We start from the raw sequence: 14,945 nt of genomic DNA, 5'->3' as shown, positions 1-14,945 counted from the left end.
AATCCCAGAAATAAACGATACTAGTAGTGCTCACATGGTGAATACTGTATGACTGGAAAGGCAGTACAAAAAAAAAAAACAAAAAAAACAAGATACTAGTATATAAGTATATAAGATACTAAAACGCGATATGAGCACGATATTAGCGATATTAGATGTTTTGAGTTTGAATGTTGGCTGCTGACTTGCAATTCAAAACTACTTAATAGTTTATATTCTCCAAACAGGCAAAAAAAGAAGAAATAGAGTATATTATTGGTTTTTGAATACAACTATCATCTACCAAAAAAAATTGGTACCTCATATCAGTATCATAAAAATCGACAATGAAAAAATTTGAGAATAAATTTGAACGTTACCCACGATATCGGTCAAAGAATAAAAAAGAACTTAAGTACGTCATTGGTTGTGAATTAGATTTATTTTATTTAAAAATTGTTTTTTTTTTTATTTGTGATTCATACTGCAATGAAAAATTTGTATTGTAACAAAGGGATTTTATTTCAGTTATTCTATTATTCACTTCAATAGCGGTATTAGCACAGATATCGCGCACCTGTTATTCCAAATATCAAATATCCTATTGTTTGCCTATTGTTTAGGTATAATGTTTGTTATTGGGAAGTATGCATACTTTTTTTTGGGAGGGGGGATTTATAACTGGTGGGATTTTCCACGGGGATAATTTTTCATAATGTGTTTGTGTTTCCCAATGTTTAAATAATAGTTTCCTTATGTGCTCATGCCCAAATAGTTTCAACTTAATACTTTGATTTGCTTCTGGGATCTGTATTTTATATATCCCTTCTGTATTTTTATTTACCCCCGACTAGTATAGACATTACCCTCAACTAATATAGGCATCACACCCAATAGAGATTACCCCCGACTAATCCATTTTCATTAGTAATGAATAATTTCTTAGACCACGCTTTCTTTCTATAACAAACTTTTAATAAGACAGTGAACTTTCGAAGAAAAAAGCTAGAACTTTAAATGAAGAAAGGGGGAGGAATTATTTGTTGAAATTTTGTTGACCATTTATTTCATATCTTTTTATATGTGTGTATTAATTTGCTTAAGCGTTTTTTTCTTTTTATCTGGTTGTAAAGGGTTCCGGTTCAGGATTTGAATCAGAGATATTCGTACTTATAGTCTAATTATTACTTAGTTTTTCGATTTTTATCTTTCGAAGTTTACTGTTTTATTGAAAGTTTTTCGACTTACACGTTTCATTTTTTTTTTTTTTTTTGATATACGTAACCTGAATGTCTAACCTCTTTTCACTCATTTAAAAATTTTTTTTATCTTTTCTAGTGAGTCAGCATGTCAGCCTGTTTCAGCTGGTCTTGTGAACGATATTTTCGATGATAGGCTTCGTGGTGTGGCCATGGGTATTATTAATCTAGGAATTTATATAGGATATGGTCTTTCCTATGCCTTTGGAAACTACATCACAGCTGCTAACATCTTAGACATGGTAAATATCTAGACAAATTCTAATCGATTTTCTAAGGATTACTGAAAGATTACTGAGGTCGGAAGATACTGAAAAGAAAACAAACCTAGGTAGACAGTTGTTCGTGAATACGACATACGTCAGATTGAATAACTGGTATAATACGGGCGTTTACAATTTGTGTGTACAATTATATAGGCGTTTGAAAACATCACCGCTGCTAATATCTTAAACAAGGTAAATATCTAGACAGATTCTAATCGATTTATTGAGATTTACTGAAAGATTACTGAGGTCGGAAGATGCTGAAAGGAAAATAAACCTAGTTAGACAGTTGTTCGTGAATACGACATAAGTCAGATTGAATAACTGGTATATACAGGTGTTTACAATTTGTATGTACAATTATATGGGCGTTCGAAAACAAAACAAGTTAAAAAAAAAGAGAGGAAAAAAGGTACATATGATACGCTTAAATACAAATCTAGCTGACTAATCTAGCCACGAAAATGTGGTGTGTTAAAAACAAGCAAAAATGTTTCAACTTGCTAAGGAAATTACCTATTTTGGTACCTGAAATACATTGCATCCTGAGGAATAGCAGCCATGTGAGCTCCGTAATAACTCAAAATATAGAAAAACAAGTTGAGTTTACTGTTAGTAAAGTTTTAGCAACTTCTTATTATTTATGAATAGAAAATACAAATATTAAATCAATATGAATAGAGAATCCTCGATATTAAATCAATTTGGGAAAGCCAAAGAGAAAATTATTAAAAATTTGCTTTCTCGAAAATATCACTTTTCAAACTAGACAATTAAAGTTACAAAGAGTTCTCCTAGGCAGGGCACCAATTATTTTATGCTTGTTTCTAACTCTTGGTCAAGGCACCAATTATTTTATTCTTGTTTCTAACTCTTGGTCAAGGCACCAATTATTTTATCCTTATTTCTAACTATTGGTCAAGGCACCAATTATTTTATCCTTATTTCTAACTCTTGGTCAAGGCACCAATTATTTTATGCTTATTTCTAACTCTTGGTCAAGGCACCAATTATTTTATGCTTATTTCTAACTCTTGGTCAAGGCACCAATTATTTTATGCTTATTTCTAACTCTTGGTCAAGGCACCAAATATTTTTTGCTTATTTCAAAATTTCATTAATTGAAACAGAATTTTAAGATTGACGCTAAGGAGTTTTATTCGGGAGTGTGGGGGATGGGGTTAGTATCCATTGAGAGAGCAGTTCTTTATGCAATTGTTCCTTTAACAGCAAAGCATATATATATCGTAAAAAAAACTCACACACAGGCAAAATGTACAAAAAATTACGGGATCAATCGTACGGGATAATTCATAAAAATACGGGATAAATTGTACGGAAAATTCATAAAAAAATAAGGGATATTTCAACATTTCAGAGGGAGGAGGTCGAAAGTATCCCTCCCTTTCATTTTGCATATCACTTTCATTTTATATTCTCCCTTTCATTTTATATGATGGAATAACAGGATTATTGGAATAACAGGATTATTAACAATAATTTCAATATTTCAACATGAATATTCGTATGTTTCCACATTTCAGAGGGAGGAGGTCGAAAGTACCCATCCCTTTCATTTTCCGTATCCTGGGGGAATAAAGAGATTTTTCAACGGAACAATTTCAAATTTGTTTATTTCTTTCCGTTTGTCCACCTTTCTTTCCCTAAGAAATACTTTATTATAACCCAGTAACTATAGGATAGAGAATATACTGGATTGTTAGAAAGAGGCATACTATTACACGGACAATGGAGGCAATGTGTTAAAAAAATTAAGTGTGGTTAGAAAACGTTCAAATAAGAAGGGACAATTCCAAGTTTACGAAATCAGAACATAGGTCAAGGGTAAGAAAAGGATGGAACTACTAGCTTTGCAGGTGGATTTTGGCGAGACTTATCGGCTTTGAAATAGCCGGATTCACACCACCCTTACAAGCACAGCCTGTAGAGACACACAGTTACGCAAACATTTTTGAAAAGCAACACTTTTGAAAAAAGCAAAAGCAAACATTTTTCAAAAGCAACACTTTTGAAAAATGTTTTGAGAAATGAGCTTGGTCGACTCCGGCTGAGCTTACAGTTACGACATTGATCCCCGTTTCAAACGCAAATAACCAGGACTCGAACCTCTGTCCTCGAAGATAGGAATTTAATTCTAGCATGCTAACCACAACCACTTATAGAATTATGTCATTGATTCCCGTTTCAAACCAAATAACCAGAATTTGAACCCCTGCCCTCGCGGATAGGATTTTAATTATGGTATGCTAACCACAACCACTTACAGAGCTATGGCATTGATCCCCGTTCCAAACCAAATAACCAGGACCCGAACCCTTGTCCTCGCGGATAGGATCTCAATTCTAGCATGCTGACCACAACCACTCCAGACTAACCACGTCTAGAAGAATTTTATATATATATATATATATATATATATATATATATATATATATATATATATATATATATATATATATATATATATATATATATATATATATATATATATATGTATATATATATATATATATATATATATATATATATATATATATATATATATATATATATATATATATATATATATATATATATACATATCCTCAGTGTATTTGCCCTATTTGCTGTCCTTATGCTAGTGGATTTTTCCTTTTCAATGAAACTCTTTTCATTTTATTTTACCATTGTAATTTTACCATTGCACAAACTGGTAAAATAAGCCGTCATTTTTTTATTTTATTTTTTTCGCCGTTTAAGCAAGTATAACACAAAAGGAGCTGGTAATGGTGAGAACAGACCCTGTTATCTGTTTGGGTGGTGTAGGATCAGCACATTTTTGTCTTAGTGCCAAACTCCTGAGGAGATTCCCGCCATCCATCCCCCAACCGCCTTAGTGTCCAAGTCAAACACTTAAGTTTATATATGCAGTATTAATAATTCATAAAATGTAGTCATGTCCATTCATGGCTAAAATTGTATGGGATGTCATCCTCATTCTAAAGGCTTGTTCAGTTTCAAAGAAACTTTTTTCTCCTCAGGGATGGCGATGGTCCTATATTATTAGCGGTATTCCTGGCTTTTTCATTGCCGTTTTGCTTTTGTTCACTGCGCGAGAGCCATCTAGAAGGGCAAGTGAGACTGATTCAAGTAAAGAAAAAGAAGTGAAACGTAGAAATATTAAGGATGTCGTATTTCAGTTTTTTCGTCCAGTAATACTCTTATTATGTACTGCAGCTTCAGTCAGACATACAGGTATGATTTTGCTTTTTTTCTGTTTTATATTTAATTTTTTATTTTCTATATTTATGCAGAAACATTACAAGGAGCCCGGTGGCTTCGCTACGGGTCTCCGGTGCTGCACGCGGGAGCCATCTATTTATGGATTCTCATTTTCGATTGTCTTCTAACCGCAGACGATTTCCAACCGCAGACGAAGGCACAGGTTCGATACAGCCACCCTGTGAAAAATATGAATAATTTCTTAACGAAGACGGCTTCGCCACCGGGCCCCAGCACTTGGAACGCGGTTGGCTTCTATATATGGATTCTCATTATCGCTTCTCTTCTAACCGAGGACAATTTGAGCATTTTCTTGATGTCATGACATCACCAAAGGTTCGATACAGCCTCCCTGTGCAAAATGTGAATTTTTCATAAAGTCCCGACCTTTCTAGATCGTTTTTGTGGCCAGTCATCGCTGTTCCTTGTTTTCCAACCGCAGGTTTCATTGTCCATTATTGTTCATGTTTACCTGGAAAGTTTTGTTTTGAGGCCAGTCATCACTGTTTCTTGCTTTCCAACCGTAGATTTCATTGTCCATTTTTGTTCGTCTTTACCTCGGAAAGTTTTTCCCACGCCTTTTGCTTTAGCAGCTTAGACTCATACATCATCTCATTTAATTTCTTAATGTTTTACAGATAACAAATTCGTCTTTTCCAGTTTTCAACCACAGATCAATATTCAAAATTTCGTTTACAATTCAATGTGATTCTCACTGTCGTTTGTTCCATGCCGTTATTATTCTCACCTTCACCAGTTTTTTATCACATTTACCTGTGCTTCGTTTTCATCAATCAGCCCTTAAACTTTTAAAATGAACTTAAATTAGAATTAGTGGCTTTGTAAGATTCCGATTTTTTTTATTATTGCACCTTTAACTTTTGCCTTGGCTTGTCTTTTATCATTATGAAAAGCATAACGCCGAACCTTTACAGTACCTGATGCGGTATCAGGTTCTTGGCCTATAAACTCCAGGTTCTTGGCCTATAAACGTCCCTATAAACTCCAGCGTCGCTATTTATAGCTATTTTATTGCTTCGAGCTTTTATAAAATGTTGAACGTCAACTTTTGCCCCGGTTTGTCTTCTATCATTATGAAATAAATATCAATGAAACTTAATTTTTTTTAACAAAGGCATGGTAAGCCTTGATGATATTGTCCATGTCAAAATCTCAAACCCAATTATCATTTTCAATTTTGGTACGCTTTGAATCTGTTGTCGCTTATCTTCTAAGTGACAACGGAGTTGTTAGGTGGTAGGACAAAACTTCTTTTTCTTCTAACGAGTTATCGTTTATAACACTTATTTTTGGGTCTTGTCTCATTTGATAGTCCAGGTTGTTGATTCTCACAAGTTGTGAATTTCACTTGTTCTGGGTGTTGGTATTATCACTTTTGATAGATCTCAAAGATATTTGATTATTCCAGCAAGTCCGATTTCTGACAAGGCAATTGTTGTAATCCCTGGCCAAAATACATACAAATATTTTTGTCGTTACCAATTGCTTGCTGTTTAAGCGATTTAATGTAAACTTCTCCATGCCTGAACATCTTCAGTTTTTCCATATAATTATGACAACGTCACCGCAGTACTGCAATGATGCACTGACGTCACTGAAATGAAAACTGACGTCACTGAAATGAATTTTTTTTTCCAAGAATAAGGCTCTTAACAAATTTTTTCAGACTTCTGACCTATCTAGATTGTTTTTTTTATGCGAGAATATCCAAGGACACCAATTTTCCTCAAAAACTTTGGACCTGTTTTAAAAAAATACATAAATGTACAATTATTTCTCGTTTATAAAGATAGTATATAAATATTTATATTCCATAGAATAAAAATCTATATTTATTATTCGTATGCTTATATATTCCATTGAATATATATTCTATATCATTTTATTTTATTTCTTGTTCTATTTTATACAGAAGCATGTAGATATTTGCATATTCCACAGAGTATAAATTCTATATTTATTATTCCTATATTTATACATACCATAAATGTATATTCTATATAATTTATTTTCTAGATTTTATTTTCTTAGATTTAGGCAAAAAAAAAGTATTTTGTGTATTTTGGATCTCTATATAGACTGAAACTGGTGGGAAGCTATTTTCAGTAAATTGTTACTAAATTCTGCTAGAACATTTTCTATGGGGATATTCATATTTATATTTATTTTCAATATTCATATTTCTTCGCTCTGGAATTATTGGAGTGAATCATTGGGGGTTAAGATCATGTTCAGGATTTGGAAATATAATGGAAGTTCGATGATTTAAGTTTTAAGTTCTATGTTTTGTTAGCTTAAGCTGTTTACAGTTTGAAATCATGTATATTTGTCATACTTTACTATAATCATATTATATTGATGAATGCGGCAAGTTGATGGGGTTGCCCAGGGATAGAGAATTGTCCGCCAAAAGAACTGTACTTTTTGATTTGCCAATAGTTAAGAAATGCACTTAGGTGCAGAATCAAAAGTCGTCTTACATATATTTCCCGGGGTATATTATATTAATAATGTAGTGACAAAAAGTAGAATGTGTCTTTTATGTTTAAAAAGTGTGTTAGTTAACACAAGTGAACATGCTAACATGCTAAGAAGTGTGTTAGGGAACACACTTTTTTCTAAATGTATATTTTATAATTTTTTTCTTTTAACCTAGGCTTTCCAAAGAAACCTATTCGTTTTCTTTCACCCTTGCAGTTTGAAATTCTGGATGTGTCTTTCTATGTAGGATGAGATTCAGGTTAGGCCTGCTAATGATTACAGAAGTTCACAAATTTCGTCGGTTGTGTGGAAGAAGGTAGGGAGTTTCTAAATTCTTTGGATCACTACATCTACCGCAAGAGGACATCTTATCCCAACCAAATATACCGGGAAGTAAGAGCTTGAATCATAGTTGTGAGTTAATCGGGCGCACACCTAGTCAAACCTCTGTTAGGAGCCAGAATCGAGTTTAAAAATATGTCATCATCTTACCTCACTGCTATCATCTATCTTATCTGCCTAAGTAGGCTGATAGAATTCACCCAACTTAGTCTACAGTCGAAGTTCTGATTTTTATGCTGATCTGTTCTTTTTGATAGACGGGTGACGTTACTGTTGTCTGAATCCAATAGATATCAGTTACTTCTGGTGGTGATTGGCAGCCAGGGTTTTAGCGCACAGCTGTAGGAGGTTTGAGTCTGACCTAGTACCCCATAGAGTATTTGCTCCTAGAAGTATTGTTTACTATTGTTATAAATAGAAGTATCTATTAGAAGTATTCCATGTGACCCTGAAAGTATTGTTTTATTTGGCTATTCCAGAGCATGAAGGATTTGAAAGCAGTCACATAGGTGATGGATATAAGCTTTTTAGTTATCTTAATGAAGGAGTCTTTAGTTCAATTTATTGTTCCTTTGGTCGTATAAAATATATTTCCATGGTTAACTAATTTGATGGTTGACAGCAAATGTCAAAAAGAACTTAACAAATATTGCCACCAACAATGATCAAACGTTGGTTACAGCTCTTCAACCATTTCACAGGAGCCTTGATCGTGAAGGTCTTGTTTCTTTTGAATTTTTATATAAATTATAGAATAGCTCTAAAAATTATTATTTACCATTTTTTATTATTTACTTTTAAGTTTTCTTATTACCGCTTTTTATTCTCGTTGTAATTTTTGCATTTTTCTTCGCCTTTTTTTTCTAATCACTTTCTTCTTTTTTTCTCCTTGTAAGCTTACCAGTTTGTTTACACCTTTCTCTCCTTGATATATGTCTACGTCATAGGTATATTATATTTATAGAGATAACCCAATAGGTATTGATTTATTAGCTTCCAATCTGTCTGTTCTGTCCCAAACAAATTTTAGTAATTAAAAGTCACTAACTTTATAACGGTTATTTTTGTCAGTAATTTTAAATCCTCTGGCGTTGGAAAAGACGAAATTTTATTCCAATGTCTGCTCAAGAGGAAAAGCGAGTATTTGCCATCTACGTAAATTAAGTTTATCTATGGTTCATATAGACCATCAGAAACTGTAATTTCTGGTTTGCTCCGTATAATGGCATTTATTTAGCATAAATTGAGTATTTAAATCAAACTATGACTTAAAGTAAAAGTGAACTAGGGTTTTGCCACTTCCCTCTTAAACATATTCTTAGTATTTTTTTTAAATATATTTATATGTTTATGCACATTTTACATACTTGTACATTTTTATGGAACTTGGTACTAACCAAGTGGCATATAGCAATCGCAAATTCTGTCGGTCTGTCTGTCTGTCTGTCGATCCCGGTTTTGCTACTTTAGGCACTTCCAGGTAAGTTAGGACGATGAAATTTGGCAGACGTATCAGGGATTGTATCAGAATAAATTAGAAATAGTCGTTTTCCCGATTTGACCATCTGGGGGGGGGAATAGGGGCCCGTTAATTCGGAAAAAATAGAAAAATTGAAGGATTTTTAACTTAAGAACGGTTGATCAGATCTTTATGAAATTTAATGTTTGGAAGGATATTGTGTCTCAAAGCTGTTATTTTAAATCCCGACCGGATCTGGTGACATTGGGGGGGGGGAACCTAAAATCTTGGAAAACACTTAGAGTGGAGGGATCGGGATGAAACTTGCTGGTAAAAATAAGCACAAGTCCTAGATACATGATTGACATAACCGGAAAGGATCCGCTCTCGTTGGGGTAGTTGGGGGGGGGGGGTTAATTCTGAAAAATTAGAAAAAATGAGGTATTTTTAACTTACGAACGGGTGATCGGATCTCAATTAAATTTGATATTTAAAAGGATATCGTGTCTCAAAGCTCTTATTTTAAATCCTGACCGGATCTGGTGACATTGGGAGGAGTTTGGGGTGGGGGAATCTAAAATCATGGAAAACTCTTAGATTGGAGGGACCTGGATGAAACTTGGTGGGGAAAATAAGCAGATGTCTTAGATACATGATTTACATAATTGGAATGGATCCGCTCTATTGGGGGGGGGGGGGGTAATTCTGAAAAACTAGAAAAAATGACGTATTTTTAACTTACGAAGGAGTGATCGGATCTTCATGAAACTTCATGTTTAGAAGGACCTCGTAACTTAGATCTCTTATTTTATATCTCAACCGGATTCAGCGTCACTGGGGGTGGCATTTGGGGGGACCAGAAATTTTAGAAGAAATTTAAAGCGGAGAGATCAGGATGAAACTGGATGGGAAGAAGGAAAACCTGTCTAAGATATGTGACTGACATAACCGGACCGGATCTGCTCTCTTTGGTGGAGTTGGGGGGGGGGTTAATTTTGAAAATTGAGGTATTTTTTACTTACGAAAGGGTGTCCAGATCTTAATCAAATTTGATATTTAGAAGGATCTTGTGCTTTAAAGCTCTAATTTGAAATTCCGACCAGATCCTGTGACATTGGGGGGATTTGTAGGGGGAAACCGGAATTCTTGGAAAACGTGAAAATTGGGGTATTTTATCTTACGAATAGGTGATCGGATCTTAATGAAATTTGACATTTAGAAGGAGTTTATGTCTCAGAGCTCTTATTTCAAATCCCGACCAGATCTTTTGACATTGGGGGGAGTTGGAGGGGGAAATCTTGGAAAACACTTGGAGTGGAGGAATCGTGATGAAGCTTGGTGGATAGAATAAGCAAATGTCCTTTATACGTGATTGACGTAACCGTACTGGATTCGCTCTCTTTTGGGGAGTTGGGGGAGGGGTTCAGTGATTTGACGAGTTTGGTGCTTCTGGACGTGCTAGGACGATGAAAATTGGTAGGCGTGTCAGGAAGCTGCACAAATTGACTTGATAAAGTCGTTTTCGTTTTCTCAGATTCGACCATCTGGGGGGCTAAAGGGAGAGGAAAAATTAGAAAAAATTAGGTATTTATAACTTACGAGTGGGTGATCGGATCTTAATGAATTTTGATATTTAGAAGAACATCGTGACTCAGAGCTCTTATTTTAAATGCTGACCGGCATTAAGCCTCTGATTTTCCTTTTAAATCAATCTATTGATTCTTAGAATTTCGTTAGAGCTCATACCATATGAGCTCTTGGCTCTTAGCTCTTCTTGCCTCGTCACAAGTGCCATATGAGCTCTTAGCTCTTGTTAAAATATATTTATCTAAATATTGACATTTTTATTGTGAACACATTTATATATTTACACAATTTTAACTTATTTAAACATTTTTAAATATATTTAAATAAACACACGTATTTATATTATAAATGCATTTATATGTTTATACAGTTTATAAACATTTTGTATATTTATGTATTGTTAAACATATTTTTGTACAAATTTGTATGTTTTTAATATTTTTGGATATTTATACATTTTTAAACATATTTCTTGAACGTGTTTATATAAAAGTACTGATTTATTTTATAAACGTATTTACATTTATTTTTTTCTTTCTATAGCTGGTTACTGCTGGGCATATTCCACACAAATGTTTTATGACACATATCACCCTGGTGTTGATATTGGAACGTGGATGACACTTGTGTCCATATTTGGAGGAAGCTTTGGAATAATTGCTGGTGGTTTTGTGTCCGATCGAGTTGTCTCTAAAGTTGGGCTACATGCCAGAGCCTGGGTTCTAGGCTTGAGTCAGGTATTCTTTTTTAAATAAGTAGCTAAAAATGGGTACAAAAAACTGCGTCCAACTTCTATTGTAAAGAAAAATCTCCTGTGCAGTAGGATTATACCCGGAAGGGTATTGTCGAGTTTAATCCACCTTACTTCTCTTCATATGGTATGAGGACAATGAACATCATAGGCGGTTTTTTTTTTAACCTCTTTATTGCACTGGCTATAGCACTGGGACATAATTATGGCCTATTGTAGGGAATTAGGGTACCGTACACTCAAAACAACAATCGATCACTATTGGATTGGTCTCTGTATCTTGGGAGTCAATTTTGTTAAGATGTTAAAATTTTTGTTGAAAGTTAACAGTTTTGCTCCAAATATTTGTGGCAAATGATGTCTAGAAAAAAAAAATTAGTTATTGGAATTTAGACATCTTTATTTTTGAGCTTTCTTTCATGAAACTTCATGTAGTTTCATCAAGTGTTCATGGAACTTCAATGTTGGTCTCGGGAAACTACATATAATTTTGTTTATGGACCTTCTTTAAAACCCTAATTTTTGATAATCTTACTTTTACATAAACTTTTTTGCATGCTGACCAAAGCTCTGCGTAGCACAGCTACCGATCTCCTGATTTTCTGCTTTCGGTTGGGAGTACCCCCGGCCGAAATAGACTTCTTCCTCTTTTTCAGCAGACGCGGGCTTTTCAGTCGAGACCATTGAACCATTTTCCTTTCGACTCAGTCTGTGAGATGGACAGAGCTACTTAATTGGTTGCTTCTTATTTATATTGAATCTGCTCAGATTTCAGTTGGTTGCTTCTTATTTATCTTGAATCTGCTCAGATTTCAATTGGCTGCTTCTTATTTATCTTGAATCTGCTCAGATTTAAATTGGTTGTTTTTTATTTATCTTTTCTTATTTATCTTGAATCTGCTCAGATTTCATTTGGTTGCTTCTTATTTATCTTGAATCTGCTCAGATTTCGATTAGTTGCTTCTTATTTATCTTGAATCTGCTCAGATTTCAATTGGTTGCTTCTTATTTATCTTGAATCTGCTCAGATTTCAATTGGTTGCTTCTTATTTATCTTGAATATGCTCAGATTTCAATTGGTTGCTTCTTATTTATCTTGAATCTGCTCAGATTTCAATTGGTTGCTTCTTATTTATCTTGAATCTGCTCAGATTTCAATTGGTTGCTTCTTATTTATCTTGAATCTGCTCAGATTTCAGTTGGTTGCTTCTTATTTATCTTGAATCTGCTCAGATTTCTTGCAGTAAATGTTTTGATTCTTGGAGTTGAAAAATAAGAAGATAAATAGTTATTTCTGAGCTCTATGTGCAGGTATAGTCACAAGATTCTTGGCTGATAGTGAAATTTTGTGGTGTTTGAAGCATTCTAACAGTTTACATTGCAGAGTAAACTGTGTAGACGTCAGTATGTTACATTCAAATAGGCAATGGTCAATTGTTTCATTTTCAACATTAAAAGACCTGCAAAGGGGGAATGAGGGAACTTCGCCACTTGAATTAGGGAATTGATATGAAAACGCCTGACAATTTAGCTCATTTGAGCCCGATTGAATTCTATGATAAATCTTAGAAAGGTGCTTATTGAGGAAATGTGATAGGGTTGGATTATTCTTATTTAACAGAACCTCTGACTTCTATATTTCTACTAATAGACTTCTTCTGGTTTATAGGACTTCTTCTGGTTTCTAATAATGGGGCTGGATTTCGGGCTTATATTTATTTTATTTTTGGGGTATACCAAACATTCTACTTTTGATTCACTTTTTGGTATTGCACAAATTTTTAGATATTTTGTATTTCTTAAAAATATTTTATTGTGCCAAAAAATAAACTGAGGTCAATAAAATTTATGCTGGCAATTCTTTATGTCAAGCTCACAATAATTACCTACGATTAGGGTTCACTTCAGCCTGTATTAGCCTGTTACAGCCAATATACTAATTGAAGCTCATGCCAGACTGTTTGGTAATGCACCCTTGCTCTTATGTCGTAATTTATTTTACAATTACTATGTTCTACGCACCATTTCTTGATAGGGGATTTCAGTAGCAATATCGGCTATTTTCGTATTTTGAGTTATTTGAGGTTTTAGGTTAAGGGAATTCAGTAGCCATATCGAATATTTTCGTACCTTGAGTTATTTGAGGTTTTAGGCTCAAACCGTTTGGTTGGTTTATAATTTTGCGATTTCACAAGTAAATTATTTAAGAAGAAGAATCAATGATAGGGCCCAAAACCATAACTTATAAGAGTGGAGACTGATGCTAGTGCCGACAAAAAAAAACCATCACCACCATCTAGCGTTGGTGATACCTGGCCCTTTTTCAGTGTTATAGGAAGAATATTTAATCTAATTAGCGTAATTGGTAAAATTAGGCTAGTAATAAGATTCTGATATCAGTTTCTGATAGAATAATGGTTATAAAGCTTAAAAAGTGCCAAGTGTCGCCAAACGGGAAATAGCGAGGATAATCTTTTTGTCGACACAAGCACCAGTTCACACTCTTGTAAGGTACCCGTACTCTTTGGCCAAAACGGTAAAAGTACTTTGACTACGGAAAAAGAGAAGCTAATTTAACCACATCCTTACTAAAATGTAACCTGCTTGAACATATTCTCCATTGTGAGTTATCGATGTTCAAAAAGAAGAATATTTTTCTTTGTCAATCCTGATGAATGTTTATTAGTAAGGTTTGAGATAACTAATACCGTACCCGACCTATTGATGTGTTTTTCTCTATTTGAACCCATAATTGATTCATAAGATGTGGCACTTAAATTCACATATTATCGGGAAAAAAATTATGTTTTACTTTTTAGTCCATTTTGAAAACTAATTTTAAAAAATCCTATCAATTTTTTTCTCCCTATACTCCCAGGCAAAGAGCCTTGCGGGGGGGGGGGTAAATTATGATCTCTTTGCTTTTATTGTTTATTGCAGTGTTTTCCTATATTGTTAATATACGTGTAATGCTTAAATCTATTAATTTCTGCTATGTCAAACTCCTTTCCTCGCCTTTCTCTCTTTTATAGAGTTGTTTAGTGCTGTATGCTTGTTGCTGGAAAATATATGTCCTGTATTTAACATTTCGCTGTGTTTGTAAACTCTTATAGCCCTGAAGCCACGCAACAATTAGGTTCCGTTTATTTTGAAAATGTTTGTGTGCCGTTTTGGTTGATGAAGTCTACATTATATTTTCTCTTTGCTGGGGGGGATCGAATTAAAACTTTAATGAAAGTTTTGTAAAAGTGAATTGGGGTATTTTATTGATTTTTATAGGCCAGGAACGAGTGGCAACTTTTTTCTATGATCCTTTGGAGTTGATATTCAATTTTTTTAATAATAAAAGGGTTTTTCAGACATTTTTTTTTTTTTTTTTTTTTTTTTTTTTTTTTTTTTTTTTTTTTTTTTTTTTTTTTTTTTTTTAATTGACATGATGTTGCATGGGCTTTTTTGCACTTAACCTCTTTCTAGTCCTGTAGATTCTTTCTTTTTTAACAAGTGACTGTATTGAAGCT

At 33.8% G+C, this 14,945-nt stretch overlaps 1 protein-coding gene across 5 annotated transcripts in view; it reads left to right on the top strand.

The window, feature by feature from the left end:
• LOC136041003 (probable 4-methylmuconolactone transporter) overlaps nucleotides 1–14,945 on the top strand; it is a 101,364-nt gene that overhangs the window by 74,441 nt on the left and 11,978 nt on the right. For all 5 annotated transcript variants that reach the window (XM_065725496.1, XM_065725495.1, XM_065725499.1 and 2 more), the window contains exons 5-7: nucleotides 1,318–1,480; nucleotides 4,546–4,759; nucleotides 11,220–11,413. In XM_065725496.1, coding sequence (XP_065581568.1) covers nucleotides 1,318–1,480; nucleotides 4,546–4,759; nucleotides 11,220–11,413 — 571 coding nt within the window. The remainder of the gene's footprint in view (nucleotides 1–1,317; nucleotides 1,481–4,545; nucleotides 4,760–11,219; nucleotides 11,414–14,945) is intronic.

Source organism: Artemia franciscana, chromosome 21 (assembly GCF_032884065.1).
Source record: "Artemia franciscana chromosome 21, ASM3288406v1, whole genome shotgun sequence".
Lineage (NCBI taxonomy): Eukaryota > Metazoa > Arthropoda > Branchiopoda > Anostraca > Artemiidae > Artemia > Artemia franciscana.
Note: the sequence above shows the minus strand (reverse complement) of the source record. Positions and strands in the feature narration are given on the sequence as shown.